Source organism: Vicia villosa, linkage group LG2 (genome assembly GCF_029867415.1).
Source record: "Vicia villosa cultivar HV-30 ecotype Madison, WI linkage group LG2, Vvil1.0, whole genome shotgun sequence".
In the NCBI taxonomy this organism is placed as follows: Eukaryota; Viridiplantae; Streptophyta; class Magnoliopsida; order Fabales; family Fabaceae; genus Vicia; species Vicia villosa.
The window spans coordinates 159,065,582-159,089,889 of record NC_081181.1 but is presented as its reverse complement, the minus strand read 5'-3'; the positions used below and the strand labels follow the sequence as shown (position 1 = coordinate 159,089,889).

Genomic DNA, 24,308 nt, shown 5'->3' with positions numbered 1-24,308 from the left:
AAAAATATATATAAAAAAACATTTGTTTTTCTTACCGTGAAATCATCTGAATAAAGAATTTTTAGGAAAGAATTATTGCGGACTAGGTTGATCGAAAGACCGAACCGGTCCAATATAAAATTGAACCGAACTAAATCGAAATCGTAAAAAATCGCATTTGGTTCAGATGTGTTTGGGCCATTTTTTAACAAAACCGTACGGTTCAGTTCGGTTTGCGGTTTGTAATTTACAAACCGAACCAAACCGCGTTACGCTACAACCAACATTCACGTAACCCGCATCTAACCCAAACTCGAACTTATTGTCTTAGCCTTACAATTACGAATGATTTGCCCTACCTCACACTTAAGGTTTCAATTTAAGTCTTCTCAAATCTCGTTTAGCGGTATCGCGCATTCTTCTCATCTTCTTTTCCAAGTACATATCACCTCTTCTTCTCTAGTCTCTCATATCTTACGTTCTTCCTTTTTCATCTTATTATTTTTATTCTATTGTTCTCTCTTCCAATTACGTTTTTAATGCTCCTCTTATTCTCTAATCACTCTTCTCTTTTACTCTTTCTTTTTCATCTTCTCTAATCTTTCACTCTTCTTTTTTTCTATTTCATTATAATGTATTTTATATTGTTTTATGCTACTATTTTATATTTTTTATTCTACTTTTATCTAATCTTATTTTTGTATATTAAATAAAAAGTTATTGTTCAAATATAATGAGTTTTGTTATTATATGATAACAAATAAATGACTAAACACAAAGTTATGTTGTCATCTATATGTGTATGTATGGCTCAATAATTTTAAAAAAAACGAACCAATCCAAACTGTATTGGTTTGGTTTGGTTCGGTTTTATTTCTAAAAGCCAATCGAACCAAACCGAACCGCACACTTTTTTTCTTGCGGTTCGAATGATTTTTTTACGTAAAAACTGCCCAAACCGCATCGCGAACACCACTACCTGTGAGAGTGGTTTACACCATACTTATGTTGAAATGAGTCTTTCATCGACAGAAGAGTGTTTTCACCAGATGGAGATAAGAGGGTGTCCAGGAAGTATGATAGGTGTGTCATCCTCTTCCACGAATATTTATTTTCCCTCATAGGCTTCTATCATCTATTTAATTACTTTGAAATCAGTGTTATGAACCACGTGAGAATCTCTATTTGCAATAGTGTCTAATGAGTTAGGTATTTGTCAAGGTTTTGTAACATTGATATGAGTACAACGGGGTAACCCGACTATGGCTATGTTCTTCCATCTCTTAAAAACTCAAAACAATCCAAATCAAGTGCACATTTCTGGAATGGTTTCTTTGAGGTAGAACTACAAATTATTAAGACTTATTCTAATAGCGTGAAGCATTTCAAGGACCGCTTCTTTATGGGCACCCCTTTCACCAAAGAGGCTCTCATGAATATATGTAAACTAGAACATGGGCATCCGCCCGTGTGTACAAAGATATGTATACTTGAAGATGTAATGGGTGGCCTTCTATAAGGATCTTGGCTCTGTCATCAATATAGTTCCTCTTGACGCGATGTCAAGGAAAAAATTGAAAAGGTTTATCCATACCCGCTGAATGGTGGATTCTAGATTAGAGAATGTGAGGAACACTATCTTTGATAAGTGACATGGAAATTGTAACACCCCATAATTTCAGTTTATTAATTTAATTTGGATTTAAATTAAATAACTGGAATTTTAGTATTTTTATTTGGAATTATTTGGAAAATGATGAGTTATTGGCATTGGGCCTAGAGTGGTGATTAGCAGAAGAGGGGGTGTTGACTAAGCAAGCCCATTATAATATTTTATTTTATTTTTCATAAAATAAAGGAATTGGGAAAAGAGGAGAGAAAAGGAGACAGACTCTGAGAAAGGGAGAACACGTGAAGTGAGAAGAGCCAAAGGGGAAGAAGATCTTCGAAGATTCGACTCTGAGGTAAGGGGGGATTCTTCGGGTTAGTATTCCTTATGTGATTGTAGGTAGTATGATTGATTAGGATTGTGGTCTAGTTCAATCGTACGTGTCGGGTTGGGAATTTTGTTAGGTTTTGATAATCTTGTATGAATTGACATGATTCTGTTGATACTTGTGATATATGATGTTAATACATGTCAATAACTTGTTTGAAATGTGTAATTGTGTGAAAATCAATGATCATTGTGTGTATGTTCGTATGTACCTGAAATTGGGGAAATGGGATATGGTAAATGCTGTCAAAATGGTGATTTTTGCTGTGCAGGTACGTAGGAACCGGTTCCCATGTGGGACGAACCGGTTCCCCCTTGTAAAAACAGAGAAATATGGATTCTGGGTAGCTGGGAACCGGTTCCCATGTAGGGACAACCCGGTTCCCCATAGTAAAAACCAGAGACGTGACTTTGAAGCTGCCAGGAACCGGTTCCCACGTAGGGACAACCCGGGTTCTGCAGCATTTTTCCTGAAAATGTTTTATCTTTAAAAACCCATAACTTTTGATCCGAGTATCCGATTTATGTGCCGTTTTGGGCGTTGCGAAGCTAATGAGATGCTTTATTTGATAAAGTGATGAAATGGGCAGTGGCCAACTTTATTTTAATTCGATTTGATCGTTGATGAATTGGAATATAGTATATGTATATGTGCTTATTTATATATGATTATTGATACATGTTTTGTATTGGTGATGGGATCATGATATTCATTGGGTGATGTTGGTTTATAACATGTCGTAAATGAATACATGTTTTGTGATTATGTTGTTGAGTTGTTTTATCAATTTATTACATGGTGTGTAATGATGATAGATGTAACGATGTATGATGATGGTGATGATTGATGATTGTGAATATTAATATGTCGTTAATATTAATATGTTGGTTATGGTGGCAATTAAAATTACTATGATGTGTATGTTATTGTGATGATGTGGTGTATGTATGTGAATGATTGAATGATGCTTAAACATGTACATACTTGTTGTGACCTTATTGGTAAGAGGTGTTAAGCGATGTTAAGCATCGGAATGATGATGATGTATGAAGATGTAAGTATGTGTCATGTGTGCATTATTCATAAATCATTTGCATTGGAAGGCTAATTCCCATTATGCGGAGATTAGCGGGAAGTCATCGTGTGCCCATGTGGGGTGTGAGCGATGAGGCAGTAGTCGTGTGCCCATGTGGGGTGTGAGCGACTAGAGGGCAGTATCAAAGAGAGAAGTCCTGTGAATGTGATTCACGAATTTTGGTACCACATGCATAGTGTCAGTTGCATCATATGCATTGGTTATAACATGATTGGATGAGATCCAGTGTTATGCCTTGGTGTGTTTACATGATTGATGTATTGAGAAGATGTTGTTAATATAACTTGATCATTGATGAAATTGATGAGTTGTGGGCCGATGGCCAATATTGTTGGATTGATGCTTGCTTGTTGTAATAATTTCGATTATGTGTATGATTGAGTGGATGATAATTACTATGAGATTTTATTGCTTATGATTGCATAATGCTTATTAATTCGAATGAAACTCACCCTTACTTTGATGATTTCAGATTAAGGATGTAGCGGCGTCTTGATTGGGTGAAGATAGCTTGTAGGCTAGCCCGTAGTTCGTGTCGAGTCATGCTCTGATTGTAACACTGGGGAACGCTAGTTTAGAGACGAATTACTCTGTTGGCTTTGTTGTTTTATAATTGTACTAGAGTAACTTGCATGAATGATGATGAATATGCAATGTTATGAATTATAATCCGCTGTGTTGAACATGAATTGTATTTATGTTAAATGGTTCCTCGTGTGGCATGACAAATGACTATGGTATTTTATGTTAAAGAAGTTGTGACATCCTTGTATTTCATGTTTACTCTGATTATTATTGTATTTTCCGCGGGGGTTTAGAAGGGTGTTACAATAGTGGTATCAGAGCATAGTCGGTCGTTGTGACCAGAGTCTGTTGTTAACTTTTTCTTCCGGTATGCGACATGTGTGTGAAACACTGTCGGTACTCAGTGTGTTCTAACTGTTTGTCTGCAGAAGTGGGATTGAAACTAGTGGGGGAGAAGCTATGCTTCACGGATATGTCTCAGATGCAAGATGTTAGAGTGATGCGTATGGCAGCAGTACAAGAGTGTGGAGTTATTGTTTTCTGAAGTGAAGGTGACATGGGCTGAAGACTGTGGTTGTTATTTAGTTGGAGTGTCTCGGAGTAGATAATGGTTATTTTTGAGAAATGGAATTTCGAAGTTGTGATGCTTCAAGTGCTACTGATGGACTGTGATGTTGTTGTGTGAGTAGCCTTATGTGAAAGGTCGCTGTTGAAGCAGTGATTAAAGGAAGTATTGTCGTAGACCTTGTCGTAGGATTACTAGTAAGTAATTGAGATGATGGTAGAGGTTATCGATGTTGTTGAAAACTCTTTAAAGAGCGAGTAATGTGAAGAGACGAGTACGATCTCAAGGATAAGAAGGTTGATGATGGCGTACATGAATTTGGTTTCAGGATGTTGCAGAAATCGAACTTCAGCGATGAAATGTGTTGTTTAAGTTATAAGAAGTTTGGAAGCGAAGAGATGTGATAAGATGATGTTAATAATGAGATTAATTTGAAAAGAATGAGTTTTGGAGTAGAATTTCCGTAAGCAAATCGCAGGAAGATTGCTGAATTGTTATGAAATTTCGAAAATTCATAACTGGAGTTCTGGACATCCGATTTGAGTTCCGTTTGAAGCGTCGGAAAGCTAACAAGATGAACTTTGTTATAAAAATGGTTGCAGCAGCTGTAACATATTTAATTGTGTCAGGATGATGTTAGAAAGAGGTGAAGTTACGGTTACACATGTCCTTAGAACTAGACTTGTTCGTTGGTACCGCACGAGACTACAGCGTCAGAGTGGAACAAATTGAAAGAATAATGAGAAGGCTTGTTGTGAAGCAATTTTAGGAATTAAGTGTACCATTTGCGGAGTTTTGGAAATATCATTTAAGGTGTCGCTGCATGGTGTCGGTATTGTATTTTGGATAACAATTAGAAAATTCATGTCTTGAGCTCTGAGTGTCGGATTAATGTACCGTTTGAACCCATGAAGAGGAGAGATTATGTTCTACATTGTGGAAGAGTTATAAGTACCATAGACTGATCCTATGAGGAGATATGATGATGTCGGTTAAAGAAGCATGAACAAGTATTGAATAGGAATGCCTATTACCGTGATTGTTCGGAACGAAGTCGAGTAGAATATGTCGTTGATGAATAAGATGATAAAGATGATTTAAGTATTAATGGATTTGAGTGATGAGGGAATCAGTAGAAAAAAAGTGAAATCGACTTTGGAACCATCTGTGGTATATTGTGATGCGTCGTTGATGGGTTTGGATGGTGTATTGATGTAAAACCAGTAAGTAGTAACTTATGCGTCGGGACGATTGAAAGCACAGGAAAGGAATTATCTGAGTCATGATTTAGAATTGGCAGCCATGGTTTTGTTTGAAGTTGCAGTAACATTATTTGTATGGTTCGAGGTTGCCTCTAAAAATATCGATGCTGATGGTGAAAGAGTTGGACTTAATTGAACAATTCAGAGAATTAAGTTTGGTATGTGAAGGTGCTCCTACTAATGTTGGATTGGGTATGCTGAGACTGACTAATGGTATTCTAGACGAGATTAGAGAAAGTCAGAAAGCTGATGTTGAGTTGATCGATAAGTCGACCTTGAATTACAAAGGTAAAGGCAATGAATTCAGAATTGACGAGGATGGTGTAATGAGGTCTAGAAGTTGCAGTTGTGTTCCAGATGTTACCGAGTTGAAAAGGAATATTCTAGAAGAAGGACATCATAGAGAATTATTAGACTATGACAATGTTAATGAGTTTGGGTGCAAACTCGGAAAAGACGCTATTATGTAGTAACAACGGTTTATGCTTAAATATGATTGTCGGCTATCTATTGACAAATTGAGGACTTGATCACCCTTAATCTCTTGTTGATGGTAGGCGGAATCATATAGATGGTATGAAATTGCTTGTTACCTTAATGGTATAAGATGTGATGAATGCTGAGATGTGAGAATAACCACTCGCCATATTGTGGGAACTTATGAGGAAGTGATTATGAAGGGGTGCAAAGCATTGGACGGTGACTTAAGACGAGTAGTCGTAGTCGTACAACGAAAGTATGATGTAAAGTGGTGTTATGAGTGCTACTCGTGAGCAGTGAGAATTAATATGTCGGGGTTCTACATGGAGAATATATGTTGATCTATAGGTTGGATTTGGAATCTCGTAGACATAAGGATGTCGTGCCAAAGGATTAGAACCCTTTTGAATAATTGCCGAGACGATGGATATGTTGTTATGGTTGTACGTAGTTAATGAGTATGTGTTCGGAGAAGTTAAGACAACGAGTTGATACTATGTAATGCCATAATAATTTTGTACTGTTGTAAGGTGTTATGTAAATTTCTAAATATAATGAGGGATTATACTCTACGAAGGACGAAGTTGATTTGATTCTTAGTGGAGAGTGGGACTCAGTTGAGCTATCTTGTAAGCAATGGTATATTGAGGATGATGAGCTATGTAATTATAACTACTGATGTGTGCTTGATCCGATAGTGGGAATGTTTTAATAGATGAAGTAACTCGGGAATTTGCTTTGAGTAAGTGTAAGTATTACTTTATCGCTCAATTGGAAGAGTGTACCTAAGGTTGGTACGTGGGTAAATGGAATCTATTACTACAGTGTTGATCAGTTGCGATCATACCATGGATTGTGTAATTGTATTATTCAGTTGTTGAGCGTATTGTATGGATCGCACCTCGAAGTTTCATTGTTGCTAACCGTTGGAGTTATAGCGAGTGGTACACCTGGGGATGGTCAAATGCAACGTAAGAACTGAGATTGAATGCATGAGATATGCTTGTGTTGGTTATGTCAGATGAATTTTGAGACTCGACCAAGAAGGTGTTAACGGAGAATGGGAGAGTCAAATGAAGTACTCTTATCTGGGACTTTTACTTGAAGTATGTTTTCGAGGACGAAAACTCTTTTAGTGGGGGAGAGTTGTAACACCCCATAATTTCAGTTTATTAATTTAATTTGGATTTAAATTAAATAATTGGAATTTTAGTATTTTTATTTGGAATTATTTGGAAAATGATGAGTTATTGGCATTGGGCCTAGAGTGGTGATTAGCAGAAGAGGGGGTGTTGACTAAGCAAGCCCATTATAATATTTTATTTTATTTTTCATAAAATAAAGGAATTGGGAAAAGAGGAGAGAAAAGGAGACAGACTCTGAGAAAGGGAGAACACGTGAAGTGAGAAGAGCCAAAGGGGAAGAAGATCTTCGAAGATTCGACTCTGAGGTAAGGGGGGATTCTTCGGGTTAGTATTCCTTATGTGATTGTAGGTAGTATGATTGATTAGGATTGTGGTCTAGTTCAATCGTACGTGTCGGGTTGGGAATTTTGTTAGGTTTTGATAATCTTGTATGAATTGACATGATTCTGTTGATACTTGTGATATATGATGTTAATACATGTCAATAACTTGTTTGAAATGTGTAATTGTGTGAAAATCAATGATCATTGTGTGTATGTTCGTATGTACCTGAAATTGGGGAAATGGGATATGGTAAATGCTGTCAAAATGGTGATTTTTGCTGTGCAGGTACGTAGGAACCGGTTCCCATGTGGGACGAACCGGTTCCCCCTTGTAAAAACAGAGAAATATGGATTCTGGGTAGCTGGGAACCGGTTCCCATGTAGGGACAACCCGGTTCCCCATAGTAAAAACCAGAGACGTGACTTTGAAGCTGCCAGGAACCGGTTCCCACGTAGGGACAACCCGGGTTCTGCAGCATTTTTCCTGAAAATGTTCTATCTTTGAAAACCCATAACTTTTGATCCGAGTATCCGATTTATGTGCCGTTTTGGGCGTTGCGAAGCTAATGAGATGCTTTATTTGATAAAGTGATGAAATGGGCAGTGGCCAACTTTATTTTAATTCGATTTGATCGTTGATGAATTGGAATATAGTATATGTATATGTGCTTATTTATATATGATTATTGATAAATGTTTTGTATTGGTGATGGGATCATGATATTCATTGGGTGATGTTGGTTTATAACATGTCGTAAATGAATACATGTTTTGTGATTATGTTGTTGAGTTGTTTTATCAATTTATTACATGGTGTGTAATGATGATAGATGTAACGATGTATGATGATGGTGATGATTGATGATTGTGAATATTAATATGTCGTTAATATTAATATGTTGGTTATGGTGGCAATTAAAATTACTATGATGTGTATGTTATTGTGATGATGTGGTGTATGTATGTGAATGATTGAATGATGCTTAAACATGTACATACTTGTTGTGACCTTATTGGTAAGAGGTGTTAAGCGATGTTAAGCATCGGAATGATGATGATGTATGAAGATGTAAGTATGTGTCATGTGTGCATTATTCATAAATCATTTGCATTGGAAGGCTAATTCCCATTATGCGGAGATTAGCGGGAAGTCATCGTGTGCCCATGTGGGGTGTGAGCGATGAGGCAGTAGTCGTGTGCCCATGTGGGGTGTGAGCGACTAGAGGGCAGTATCAAAGAGAGAAGTCCTGTGAATGTGATTCACGAATTTTGGTACCACATGCATAGTGTCAGTTGCATCATATGCATTGGTTATAACATGATTGGATGAGATCCAGTGTTATGCCTTGGTGTGTTTACATGATTGATGTATTGAGAAGATGTTGTTAATATAACTTGATCATTGATGAAATTGATGAGTTGTGGGCCGATGGCCAATATTGTTGGATTGATGCTTGCTTGTTGTAATAATTCTGATTATGTGTATGATTGAGTGGATGATAATTACTATGAGATTTTATTGCTTATGATTGCATAATGCTTATTAATTCGAATGAAACTCACCCTTACTTTGATGATTTCAGATTAAGGATGTAGCGGCGTCTTGATTGGGTGAAGATAGCTTGTAGGCTAGCACGTAGTTCGTGTCGTGTCATGCTCTGATTGTAACACTGGGGAACGCTAGTTTAGAGACGAATTACTCTGTTGGCTTTGTTGTTTTATAATTGTACTAGAGTAACTTGCATGAATGATGATGAATATGCAATGTTATGAATTATAATCCGCTGTGTTGAACATGAATTGTATTTATGTTAAATGGTTCCTCGTGTGGCATGACAAATGACTATGGTATTTTATGTTAAAGAAGTTGTGACATCCTTGTATTTCATGTTTACTCTGATTATTATTGTATTTTCCGCGGGGGTTTAGAAGGGTGTTACAGAAATCACATTTTCTTAATTGTTCACTTGAACTACACTTCTTCTTATGTCTCTCTTTTTAGTTGTGTAGATGTGATGAAGAGTGAAGAAGAAATGTCGCAGACAAGGAATGATCTTTGAGCTACCTCTCTTCCGATGGGTATTCCAAATACTCTATTTACTGAGGTATCTTCTACTTCAAGTACACCCGTCAAGCCATACTTTTATATTACTCTTCCCCTCATTCAAGAAGTAGTTCGAGTTTCACCTAACCAGATTGTGATAAATAATGTTCTACCCCTTCCGAAGCCGAAGGGCGAGGGAGGTTTAACTTCGAGCCCTGAACTTGAAGAACATTGGGTTGAGAGATAATGTACCAAACATCCTTTGCTTAGAACCGCTTAAAAGCACACTTCAGCTCAGGAAGGGTCGTCCTCGGTTCAGCTAGCTTGTTATGGACTGAGAACGACCAGAAAGTTTCAATTTCCATCTCGAAATAAAATTACCCTCATTTCTTAAATAATTTTAGAGTTGCTGGATAGGGGGTGTACATGCCCAACTGTCTTGAAATGACAAGGAGATGCTTAAAGATCGGTTTTATTCCCTCATTGTTGAGTTGAATCGATGTCTAGGAGAAATCCATAAAATGTCTCACTCTTTTTTGGCTATAGAGTTTGTTATTGAGCCTTTGAATATATCCACACTTTGGCATAGAAGGTCATTGAACTTGCCCCAAAAAATATGGAGAAGAACGAGATTTTGGCATCTGCTCACACATCTTTATCCAATGTTAATTCCACTTTTGACAAAGCAAATTAGACATTGGACCCTTCCCAAAAAAAGCTAGAAGAGCTTGAAATTTTTTAAGGAGTCTTAAGAAGATCAGAAGAAAGTTGAGTATAGCCTTCGGGAGATGTGCCTCGAAAACCTTGTTTTATACAAGGAGTTAGCCAAGTCATTGGAGGAAAGTTACTTGATCACCCATGACTCTTTTGAAAATGCCTTAAAGCAAGCAGAACATTTTTTCTCTACTGGGTTGATTTCTCGAGAGTAAGTATGTCTTGATCAAACTATAGAAGATGGGAAAGTGGTTTCCTTGGTGCGTTACTTGTGCATGTTTTTTACTTGCATGCTTGTACCCGACATATGTCAATCCAATGAATAAGTAATTTTTATCATTATTGTATTGCAATGTACATTTCAGTTTGATACTTACCCATATTCTTATATGTTTTACGATATTGCTTTCGATCTTGAGTTCATTTCTCTAGGACGCGTCTTTTACTCCAAGATCATGCTAGAAGTTTATTGAATATCTTAGGGGACCGAGCCCTACCAATGGTGGATACCCTTTCAATATTGAGTTCATTTCTCTAGGACGCAAGTTTGACCTATGGCAAACTCACTACTTCCTTTGGAGTGGCTAGCTACCACGAGGAGGGTGAGACAGTATTTTTCACATTGTGGACTACTTTCTTTCTGTGTGTGCATTGGAACCGTGGGGTTTTTATTGCTTTAATCATATTTATGGTGTTTGTGACATCACCCTTGAGTCTTTGTGATGTAGATTTGACATCTTTTTTCATATTTCGAACTCATCATTATATTCCTTAATCACAAAGAAACAAAGATGGTCTAGTGGAAATTTATTTATTCATTAATTAAACTATGTGGTATATCATAATAATGTGGCATAACCTTTACACAGAGGGAATGAATTAAAATAACCAAGTGGCCTGGCCACTTATTATTAGCTACCATGGACATGACGACTTGCTTTAACTTCACTTGGATTATGTACCTACTTACATCCAATCAAGATGATTTGCCTTATTGCATAGTTTTGAATATACTTATAATTTCATAGTTAGGGAAGCCAAGTCAATCTTAAAATCTTTTCCTTTGCCTTTCTTTTGGTATTGTTATCTCTTTGTCGGCGGATAGATTGGCACTTATCATGACCGGTTTATCATGGATGTTGTGGCATTTAACCTTGATGTGTATTAGAGATGCAATTCCATCTAACATTTCCGTGAAGGGTCTGCCTAGGATGTAATTGTATACGTTATTGCAAGGGACTACCAAAAACTGAGAAATGACTGTTATGATATCTCACCCCATCCCCAAGGTAACCATCAGCTCAATGTACTCCAAAGCACGGGTTATTATGCCATTGGAGGCTTGCAAGTTGGATACTTCCTAGGGGCATAATTTCTCTTTTTTCAGCCTTATTTTCTCAAAAATATGTGAGTACATGATGTCACAGGAAATGACGCCATCGTTAAGCATATGGGAGATTTTGAAGTTAACAATTGTGTCTCTTATTATCAAATAAAATATATCATTTATAATTCCCCTTGCTTTTTAATTGTCTCAAATTTTGAGGATTGGCATCTCTAGCACTAGTTGAATTCCTACCCGCCATTTTACTAATGGCTATCAGCTCTATAATTATTTCTTTATTGTCTTTTAGGAGGGGTTGCTCGCCCTTTCGGCACCACGAGTGATGGGTGCAATATATTGTGTCTTTCCTCTAGGGCCCTTTTCTTGTGGAATCCTTCCCTTTGGTTCTGGTGACCGCTTCTACAAACATCTTGGGGGATTATTTTCTCAAGGGGAACCCTTCTTCTTTAGAAAATTTTCTTGGCCTCTCTTATTATCCTTGGTGTATTCAACCATCTTTCCTTTCATGATGAGTCCTTATATTGTGTCCTTTATCTAGATGCGATCATTCGTGATGTATTCGTGACTTTTATAGAAACGACTGTATTTTTACTTGTTTGTTCGGGAATATGCCCTGAACCAGGTACGGGTATCTGATCCCCACTTACTTGAATTCTATATTCGCACACGCTTTCCAAACTTTATCCCTTGAGGTATTTAGGGGAGTGTAAGCATCAAATTTGGATTGAGAGTTGTATTATTCTTCTTCTTTTAGTCGACCAACTTCCCTCTCTGGAGGTTGGTTGGGTCTAGTATTCCCCGGTTGACTCCCATGGCCAAAGAGGTCTTCTTCGTAATTGATGTAAGGTTGTGCCATGCTTAATAAGTCCTTTAGGCTATGGACCACTTTGATCCCTAACTTCTCTCGAAACATGAAATTCGACCTTAAACCCCTTTCAAAAATCCAGCACTTTAACTCAACATTTTAGCCTTCCACGACCAGTGCCACTTTGGTAAAGTGATCGATGTACCCATGTAGGGTTTATTTTTTCCCTAGGGTGATACCATTGAGCAGGGTCAATTTTGTGGATTTCCTTTTTCGGGAAGTGAAGTGGATGGTGAAATCTTTGCATAAATCCTTCCAAGAGTTTATGCTTCTATCAGGGATAGACTTGATTCAAGACAACAAAAAATTTTCTTAGTGGGGCCACCTCCTGAACGATATTGTTCTTCTGATTGATATGTTGTAAGCTCTCTTAAATCCTTAATACTTTTTCTTCCAGAGCCTATGAATTGTGTTTTTTCACCATGTTATAGATAATATGTTGAGTAGATTACTGGATCCCTACGCTCCAAGATTATTCTGGAATAACTGAAGAACGGGTAGCGCTTCTTGTTTAGGGATTACAAATAGTGGTGGATGTCTATGTGAAGGCTTGCCCTAGTGAAATTGTTGCGTGAATCTAAGAATGAAAGAAACTGGAATACTCCATGGATTGCCCTATGTTGAATAGGATCTTAATGTGAAAGATTGGATGGAGATGCTACCAAGACTAAATTGTCCACTCTTTGAGGAAAAGGAACTGGATCTTTGGCAGCTTCAATAGTAGCTTTCCTTTGAGTGATAGATCGAGTGGCTTTAGATTCCAATATTGTTGATGAACCTGGAAGAAATTTGTTTGAGAAAAGATTGGGATTGTTGGAGGAAGATTGAGAAATAGAGATCTGAAGTTCTGAGCAAAGAGACATGGATTTCTAAATCGAACTAGATTTGATCAAGGAGATCGAGAAATGTATATCTAAATGTGAATATTTACGGGAATCAGATTCCTGCAAATTGCATCATTATTCTGTTATGGAATCAGAATTGACCGGTGAACGAAGAATCTGAGCTTGCTTAGGGGGCCTGAGCTTCCGATGCAGTATAAAGGAGGTTAACCTGCAACTGCAAGGTTAGAACTCCAACGCCCAAATCAATAAAAGAGTGTAAAGTGATGTGGAAAATAAGAATGGTTTTTAATAGGGGAAGCAATTAACAAGCGAAAGCATAAAGTGAAATGGGGATACCAGTCAGCCATCGGATTGATCTGGGTGGCCATCAAAGCTGCATTGGGTGAAATCGTGTGCTTTCATGGAAGATAAGATCGGCATGTTTTACGCACTCAACCACTTCCGCTTTACTATTGGGCTTTTTTAGATCTTATAGACGGCCCATAATAATAATTTTTTTAAAAAAAGTTGTTGATTTATAAATATCAAACAATTTATTTATATTGATGCATAAATATAGATAAAGTTAGGCAAAAACAAAATTTAGTTTTATCCAACATAAGGGATTTATTTGTTTATTTTCTGTCTTCTATCTTTTTCCCCCTTTGGTACCCACAAAACAACAGCTTAAGATAACTCCAAATTAAGTACTTGTTAATTAAGAGATTTTTCAATATTGACAACCATTAACATTAATGTAGCTAACTTAATAACAAAAATCAATCAATGATGACATTGTACACAAGGAGTTGTCTTTTAACTATAAGGAGTAAAGACTGTTTGGTTATTAACTCAAATTAGGAAGTAGAGATTATAAGCTACAAAAATGTATATATAATTTTCTTAATGAAAGAAACTTGTACCTAAACATGTGCTCACATGTTAATTTGGTAATATTTGTAGTGATGTTATGTACTTGAATAATTTTAAAGTCATGTGAATTAAGGGCGGGAATCCTTTTCTTTTTTTTTTAGTTCTAACATTGTGTATAAGAATTTCTACAATATAAAAATATTTGAAAAAACACTTTTTTTAATAAAATCATCTATTAAAAGATACATAGTTAAAAGTTATTAATGTTTTTTTTTTTTGTAAATTATCGGTGTTTTTTTAATAAAATTCAAGTATTATCTCCATGCCAACTATAAAGATTGATTTTTCAAATTAGAAGAACCGCAAATTAAAAAATTCAAACGGATTTCAAATAAAAAATAAAAATTATTCACTTAAAATAAAAAGTTATGCAAAACTAAACATTATTGAATGCATTTAGATTCTTTTTCTAAGAATTAATTAGATTAGATTAAATTTTAAATTATTTTTTTATAAATAAATCAAAGTCATGTATACAACAATAACTAAGCGTTATTCACTTAGATGGAGTCGACTTTTGCAATAATATTTTTAATATTTTTAAATTTTTGTATTTTTATGATGTATTTACATTAATCTATTATTATTAATTACTTTTTAATTTTTTTTATATATTTTTTAATTGTTTTATATGTTTTAAACATAATTGATAATTTTTATTACATAATATTGATTTTTAATATATGTGATATTTTGCATCTATTTTATTATGTAAAAATAAAGTGCATTAAATTAGATTCGATCAATTATGATTTTTTTTTTAAACTAATCAATGTAGATCAAATTGAATTACATATCATTTTATTTTTAAATTAGATGATTTTTTTTAAAATTGAACCAAGTTTCACTACAAATACTTCTATCTAGGGTTGACAATAAACCGAATCAACTCAAAAATAGTTTGGAATTCAGTTTGACAATTAAATCGTTGAACTAGATTCATGAATCAAATGAGCTGAATATGAGTTAAAAACTAAGTTCATTAAGTAAATGAGTTGAACTTGAACTATACATTATTGGAAGTAATTCATATTCAAAAGGTGTTGTTAAAGTCAGAAGCTTCTGAGGTGATTACTCAGAAGAAGTGTTGCTCAGAAGCATAAGCTTCTAAGGTGACTGTTCGAGAAGTATGTTTAGCTTCTGAAGTTTAGTTTGTTTTGTTAGCTTATCTATTAAGTTTATTATGTCTACGTGGAAATTTAAGGGTAATTTAGTTTTTTTTTTTTTAGTATTTGGCTCTAGTTTTCTGTGTATAAATAGACTAGTAGTAGTTGTCATTTAAACCTAATCATTTTTTTTACATTTTTGTAGCCGTCATTGCAGAGTAGTAATATTATTCCTTTTACTTTCTTAAACTTTGTGCACTAACAATTGGTATCTATAGCTCTGGTTCAGATCCATGTGGAAACACGAGTGGAACGGTGAGGCGTTGTGTGATTGATTTTGGTTCTTGTATTCGTGTTGAATCTTGAACAGAATCGCATTTTCAAATTCTGAGGGATTGGGAAATGTTGTGTTTGGTGAGATCTGAGTTACTTACACAAGGTTGAGGATGAACGGAAACAGTAGTCTGAGTATCAAACTTTCAGTGTTCGATGGTAAGAACTGGAATCATTGGAAGACTCAGATGTGAATGTTGTTTGGCGCTTAAGATATTCTTGATCTCATCGACGATGGTTATGTCTTAGTTGTACTTGCAGAAGATGCAACTAATGTGCAGAGAAATGCTCTGTGTGACCTAAGGAAAAAATATCAAAAGGCGTTGTTCTTCATCTATCAGTGTGTGGATGTGAACGTGTTTGAGAAAATCACTGATTCGACGACGGCGAAGGAGGCATGAGACACACTAGTCAGATGTTAGGTGGTGACGCATCAGTGAAGAAGGTGAAGCTTCATTCCCTGAGAAAGGAGTATGAGAATCTCAACATAAAGAACAACGAGAAGGTATCTAAGTACATTTCCAGAGTGATTCTGATCACTAATGAGATGAAAGCTTGTGCAGAAACCCTTTCTGAACAAGTGATCATAGAGAATGTATTGAGGTCTCTTACTCCTCAATTTGACTACATTGTTTTAGCAATTGAACATTCTAAAGATTTGTACACTATGAGAATAGAAGAGCTACAAAGTAGTCTAGAGGCGCCAGAGTTGCGTCTGACTGAAAGAACCTCTGAGAGGGAGGTTGAGTAGGCTCATAAAACTTCTTTTGTCAAGAAGGATCAGAAGCATTCTTGGTTAAAAGCCAATAATATACGTGGTTATAGATTCCAGAAGTCAGAAACCTCTACTTCTAATGAGAAGAAACATTAGAAGGGAAAGGAGAACTTTGACAAGAAGAAGGTTCAATGTTACCGTTGCAAGCAGTTAGGCCATTTTGCTAAAGATTGCTGGTCAAATAAGGGAAGGAAATCTGAAGAAGAAAATATAGCCAGAGGAGGTTTTGATGATGAGCATGTGCTATTAATGGCTTATGAATCTGGTGAGGAACATGTGAATGTTTTTATATGAGTCAGAATCAGAAGATGACTTTGAACATTCTAAAGATGAGTCAGAGTCAGAATTGATGACTCTAAAGCTAAAGACAAGTCAGAATCCAAAGGTGATTCTGAGGCTGAAGGAGAATCAGAAGATGAGTCAAAATCTGAAGAAGATTCTACTTCTGAAGATAAATCAGAACCTGAAGGTTCTAAAGATGAGTCAGAACTTGAAAGTTCTGAAGGTGAGTCAGAGTAAGAAGATAAAGAATCTTCTAGAGACTCTGAAGATGAATCTGATGGTGAATCTGATTTTGATCTAGATGTTGAATCTGGTGGTGATCATGTTTCTGGAAGGGAAAACTCTAAAGACGTATGTTCTGGAGGACAAGCTTCTAGAGATTATCATGTTTCTCGTGGTAATCATGACGTTGAAGGTAGTACTTCCGATGGAATAGCTTCTGAAGGTAGTCCATCCTCTGACGGTGGTCATGATTCTGAAGGTGGAACTTTTGAAGGAAAAGCTTCTGAAGATGGTTCAACTTTTGAAGGCGTTATTTCTGAAGGTAGTGGTTCTGGACGAGGTCCAGAAGTTAACAAAGGTGTAGCTTCTTGTGGTAGTCGTACTTCTGAAGAATGTCTAGAAGGAGATACGGTTCCAGAATCAGAAGAAGATTTTGAACAAGTGTGTATTGAAAAAGCTCTGAAGAAGAAAGTATGGTTGAATGCCATGAAAGAAGAACTTGAGGCTATAGAAAGAAACAAGACTTGGGAGTTAACTAAGCTTCCAAAGGAGAAGAAAGTCATCAGCGTCAGATGGGTTTTCAGGGAGAAATATGTTTTTCTGAATGGAGTTGCACATTGTAGCAATCAAAAGCAACTTGCAGATGTTCTGACGAAGGATGTCAAGAGTGAACACTTTATCCATTTGAGGGATGAAATTGGTGTTGTAGTTTTGGTTAGCTGAATATGAATTAAGGGATGGTGTTGGAAGTTATTCATATTCAGAAGCTGTTATTAGAGTTAGAAGCTTATGAGGTGATTACTCAGAAGTAGTGTTGCTCAGAAGCATGAGCTTATGAGGTGACTGTTCCAGAAGTGAGTTTAGCTTCTAAAGTTTAGTTTGTTTTGAAAGCTTAGATATTAAGTTTATTATGCCTACGTGGCAATTTAAGGGTAATTTAGTATTTTTAGTATGTTGCCTATGTGGCCCTAGTTTTCTGTGTATAAATAGACTAGTAGTTGTTATTTAAACCTAATCATTTTTCCTTACACTTTTGTAGCCGTCATTGTAGAGCAGTAATATTATTCCTTTTGATTTCTTAAACCTTGTGCACTAACATACATAATTTACTCGTTAGGTTCATGAATCAACTCGATTATATACGAGATGGATTATATTTTTTAATAGTAGATTTAAAGATTTTTGTCTCAAAGCTTAGGCCTTATGTTTTCTTTTAATCTAATGGTTTTGATTGATAATTTATATTCTCAAATGAACAGAATATTTTTAAAAATAATTATAGAAGAAATAAAATCAAAGTTGTAACATTTATTTATTTTAATATTTTTTATTTAAAAAATTATAAATGACTTCGAAGTCCGTGAAGCAAACGAGTTAAATCTAACGAGATGAATCTAACGAGTTAAAACGAGTTGTTCGTGAACTTCTAGCGAGTCGAATTTGAGCTATAAAAAAAATTTGTGACGAACTCGAACCGATATTTAAACAGAACCATTTCTTAATAAATCGAGTCAAACTGAAACGAATTCGATTCGACTCGACTCATTTTCAGCCATAATTTTTTTTTTGACTATTATTTAATAAGAGGTAAAGTAACTGTTCATATTATTAAAGCTACCTGTCTTGTAGGCTTAATTGTAACTTAAATTAAGGTGCAATGACTTTGACAGTTAGAAAAGAGATCTATACGTTGTAAAGCTAATTGAATTAACATTTTAGTCGTGCTAACAAAATTGACATGTTACTAAGAATCTGATTTTATAAATAAAAATAAATAATAAAAAATCCCAAATAATTGTTTCCTAGAAGGAAGCAGAGGAAAAAGTCAAAAGTAAAACGGAAGAGATTTTTTTCTAACAGAGAATCAAGAAATTTATTCATGTGAGGCCACCATATACTATAAATTTATTCTAAAATGACCACAATGTGACAAATTATGACACTAGCATTTACTACTATACCTTTACTAATTTCTTTCTTAAAAGGATCCTAATCCCTAGAAACCTTTCTTAATCTCATATTAGGTAAACTCTTGCGAACTCTATCATCACAATCTTCTAAACAAATCCCTTTAGTCATGTAAATAAATATTGGGATGGTGAATGAATTTGGTCCGTCGAACATGTATATTTTGTCTGTATTTTTTTGAAATAGACAAATATTTTAAATCTGTATCATCTAATATGTTTATTTGTTTTTTACGGAACAAACCAAAATTTTAGACTTATATTCTTAATAATATTCATTAAACTCGGTTGTTGTTTTTCAAATTTTTACTTTGGGCAGAAATGTATGTTTAACATCACTAATCACTAATGAATCTTTATCCATTCATAAATTTTTGTAATAAACTATGGATAATATTAATATGTGTCTTAAAGGCACATGTTAACAAACCTCAATTTAAAAAATTTATTTTGAATAAAGTAAAAAATAAAATTAATACAAAACACAATTTTTAAGATAAATTTTTTATATTTAATTCTTAACATGAGTCTTTAGGGTATCAGTTAACAATATCTATAAATTATTTGTGTTTATTTTTAGTGAAGTATTTTAGTTTACCGAAAAGAGATTCATTTAAGGGATTGTCCAAAAAAATCTCAGGCACATAAATGTAAGATCCGATATGATGAAGCATTAACACAAAGAGTAAATGACATTAATTGTGCATTACATGTAAAGCCGTTTCATTTGGAATAGTAATGATCACATAGGATTCTTATAACTATTTAATAATGAAGACTTTAACTTGCCTTAATATGGTGTGTGTGGTGGGACCTATTATATGGTTGGAATATATTTGTCACAATCAATCAAATTTTCTTAGTATTCATTAAAAAGAGATTTTCTTTTACATGTGTAAGGAAACTTTTGCCTACTAATGAAACAATTTTTAGGAGAAAAACTATTCACTTCAAACTTGAAACCTAGGAGCCACATGATGTTGAAAGAAAGACAAGAAAAGAAATTGCTATTTCTTTTTTTTTTTAATATGGAGAAGTAGAAAATTATACTCCCTACGTTTTTTATTATAAGTCGTTTTGGAAAAAAAATTATATTTAAATATAAGTCGTTTTACAATTTTAATAAATAATTAATGTTATTTTTCCTATTATATCCTTAAATACTAATTATTCTCTCTCCTTTCAATTATATAAATTTATCTTTCACATGTCATTAATGAAGGATAATTTTGTAAAAACCTTCATAATTTCTCATTTTCATAGAACAATTATTATTTTTCTTAATCTGTGTGAAAAGTTTAAAACGACTTATAATAAAAAACAGAGGAAGTAGATCGGGATTCATATTTCAATACATCAAATATTTATTTATTTATGGTGTATTAGATTAATTTGTTTTTTCATTAATAATTTTAAATTTAAAAATATGATCTAAATTATTTTATAAAAAAATAAAGACTTTTGTTTAATTTTTAAAAATATATTTATGGACATTTTAAAAGATACTGGAAAAAATTGAGACATAGTAAGCTTAACATGACACTAAATTACCAAAGTTAATTTAAAGATTCACATCTATTCTCTTAATGACTTAGACTCTTATTGAAAATGTGACATTTTGAGTTAGATCGTCTCTTTTTAAAAAAATTGTAACCATTATTTTTAACAAATTTCTAATTTTTTATATGCTAATACAAGTAGGTTATAATTTTTTATTTATTTTCTTTCAAATTTAATTATGTTATTTAATTGGAAAATTTTAAATATTAATTAAATATATTTTATATATTATTTTATAAATATAAAATAATTCAACCATAATTTTTAATGAATATTACAAATTCAATGAGCTTCCTTATTCACTAAGTTAACTTATTAGATAGAAATGAGATAGCCATATGATTAAGTTGAAATAAATGTTATTAAAAACATATTTTTTCTCTCCTTAAATGATTTAACTTTTTATTCGTTAACTAACTTAGGTTTTGTGTGGTAAAACTAGCTAGTACCTTATAGTTTTTTTTTTTTACAGAAAATAAATGATATTTATTCATTCAAGTCGATAGAGTACATCGTTGCAATACAAATTCAAAATCGCCAAAAACAAAAAGGATGAATCTGCGAACAAATCCACAGCATCCATGTTAATAGCATAAAACGGCAAATTGCATATGCCTACAAATATTAATGTATTGACTGTATTGAGATGTCCGAAATATTCATGCTTCCGGATCTGTAGCGTTGACGGCACCAAAGTCATTGATTGAATCTGCACTATATCGAAACTAATCTTTCTACCTGAAACAAATGAACACCGCACAAAAACGGAAAAACAAAATACCCGCACAAAGACGAGAAATCAAAATACACCACAGAAATATGGGAAATCAAAACAAACGATGACCCACGAAATCACAAAAAAGACAAAAAGAAAAGGTGTGAAAATCACTTAATTAAGTAATAGATAAACAAAAACGATTTGGAGGGGTGATGTTGGATCAAAATTGATCCTAAATCACCCCTCTTTTGATAGTTGATAGTTGGTAGCTCATAGTTGGTAGCTTATAAAATATAAATGATGACTGATAGTTGATAAACTAACATGAGTGTTTGATAAATTAACTGTTGCATTAACTGATAGTTACAAAATGACATAAAAGATCATTTTAATTAATAAGGGTAATAATATTTTGTTAAAATAATAAGGGTATAAATGAAAAAAAAATCACAAGCTAAGAGCTACATGCTCAAAAGTTATTTCAAATAGCTTTTGAAAAAAAAAATTAAAAATTAGTAAAAAAGCTACAAGCTAAAATAGCGTTATCAAACAGAGTTTTTTCATTAATGTGAACTGAAAAGTTAAATTTTAAAAGCTCTTTTTTGGGTCTAACCAAACAGACCCTAACTTTATAAAAAAATTAAGATAATTTAGCTAAAATATAAATATGGAGTGGCTTGAAAAAAAATTATTGAATTTTAAGGTTATGTTTAAATTGATGAAATGCTATGGAATGGAGCGGAATGGAATGAAATAATTCAAACATAATCTAAAAAAGGGTGATTCATTACTCAAACGGCTTTAAGCGTCATAAAAGGGTCATCAGACGAATCAATCAGGTCAGCGATTTGTCTAATTAACCTCGTCTAGAGTTTGGGTCATTCGACTCAAGCTCATATTTGTCAAGCACCAACCTGATTAGATCATAATAAGCTTCAAGTCCATTGATAGGCGTGGTGGTTCAAGCGAATGACAAGATCCATGATCGCAAGGTTACATACTTCATATGTAAATCATGGTAGAACAAATCAATCAATATATTAGATCACCATCGACTTCTCCTATAGTTAAGGAGGTCAGTTTCACTCATCTGGTCAAAACCCTAGTCATGGTTGTATCCATATGAATAAGAAGATCATTGACTAATTTTACAAAATCAAAACATATAAACCCTGTTTCAATAACCATCTTTATTGTACTTTTTTGCTAGTAGATGGAGTTTTCTAAATCCAATTATATATTACGCAATTTTTTCTCTCAAATTTAATTTTCAACTCTTTTCTTTTTTACAAATAATATATAAAAATAAATCAATTTACCTTCTGCTCACTTTTATCAAATATAATTGTTACAAAATCAAATAAAATCAAAATCAATTTAATCTTTTAGCTCATCATGTAGTGAGTAGTGACCCTAATGCACTTCTCTTTATTTTAATAGTTGAATATAATTTATACACCTCCATCCGTATAAAAAATTTACAGTGTTCATGATTTATAGTAATTTATTCTGATAATGTAAATTAACAAAAACATTTTCTTAAAACATTAAACAACTCCAACATGCACCTATTTCACACACTGTTTATGAATCAGAAAAAAAGCCATTGAAGAGAATATGAAGAGCATGTAAGAAAAAGTACAAACACAAGTAGTGCTTTCATCAAAATTTGTTAGTACCTTTGTTAACTAACTCTACCAACATCAATTTCTTAGCCTTTTACCTTATCAAATGTGACTATATCCAATCTCATATCAATAAATAATCACACATAAACAAAAATAGAGCATTGAAACATAAACATTAGCTTCTCAAATTAAACCCTTTTTTTATCTTTTGAGTATACCAAGTTAGGTATAGAAATAAATTAGCTCAAAAAATGGAAACAAAAATAACTAAACATTCATCAAAATATGTTAAGAATTGCACAAGTATCAATATCCAAAAAAAAAAAACAATACTATAATGTTACACAAAAATACTCACATAGAAATCAGCACACAATTCCAAAACATCACCTTCACTATGACCTATAACCTCAATCACACTCCATGCATAATTATTATTAAATTAAAAATTCTCATTAATATTAAAAAAAACAACTAAACTACATAATCACTTATAAAAAAAGTACTTAAATTTTGTAACATGTAAATATTGAAATTGAAAATTTTCATTTATACATAGGTTCTTCTTCAAAGAGAAATATAACAATAACAATTCAACTAAGCTCATCATGAACCCTAATTTTCAAAGTTGTTAGTAGAACAAAAACCTCAAACGAATCAAACACTCTTCTCAACACGAAGCTTGAACACTGTTTCCAAATCAGGAGGTGTAAAAAACTCTCTAACAACACCCCCACCACCAACATTGTTACATCTTGAAATTCTCTGTTTCCTCGGAGCCGGTGGACACGACAAGTTCATCGGAATCCTCGCTTCCTTCGCAGTCGGTGTTGTCGAATCTTCTTCATCTTCAAACACAGCTTCTTTATTCGAACTCACCTTGGTGTTTATGGGTTTCAGTGACATGAGAGAAATTCCAGCAATTACCCATTTCTTGGACTCGGATTCTAAATTGTTCTCAATTTGTGATTTCTTAGAAAACCCCATTTTTTTTATCAGAGATAAAAATTTAACCTTTTTGTTGTGGGTGTGAGGGATTCAAAGAGAATCGAGTTAGGGTTTGAGAAAATTGTGAAAAGATTTGTTTTTTGGTGAGAGAAACTCAAAGGGTTGTTGAAAAGATTGATTTTTGGATGAGAATCAGAATATAAAAAAATTGAAGAAGAAGAAGAACAAGAACAAGGAATATGAGAAAAGGGTTGTCTTAGGTTGTTATTGTTGATGTTAGAGAGAGAAATAGAGATGAAAAGTTTGAAGATGGAAAGGAATGGAAGGAAAGAGAGAGAAAATTTTCGTGGGAAAATTGTGGAAAGTGAGAGAAAATTAAAAGGGGAGAAAGAAAAGAGGGAAGGTGCCCGAGATTTTACGGGCAGGGGAAGTGAAAATTGGGCGCGAAAATTTCGTTGAATTTGTAGCAACGGCTCTAATTCCCGCTCGTTGGATTTCATATGTGGATTGACGAGTTTGCCCTTTGGTGTGTTTTGATTATTTTATTCAATGAATAATTGTAAATGATTTTCTGGGGAGTGATGTTTGGGCACGTGATTGGCGCGTGTAGGATTGTGCGACGTCGTTTTTGTATAACTTCGTGATTACTAGCATATGATAATAAAGTTTGTA

The 24,308-nt window shown here is 33.9% G+C and overlaps 1 protein-coding gene across 1 annotated transcript; it reads right to left on the bottom strand.

The window, feature by feature from the left end:
* Positions 1 to 23,159: 23,159 nt before the first annotated feature.
* LOC131647232 (cyclin-dependent protein kinase inhibitor SMR6) lies at positions 23,160 to 23,998 on the bottom strand. Its single transcript, XM_058917141.1, has one exon. The coding sequence runs from the start codon at positions 23,673 to 23,675 to the stop codon at positions 23,346 to 23,348; it is 330 nt and encodes a 109-aa protein (XP_058773124.1). The 5' UTR covers positions 23,676 to 23,998; the 3' UTR covers positions 23,160 to 23,345.
* Positions 23,999 to 24,308: the final 310 nt, after the last annotated feature.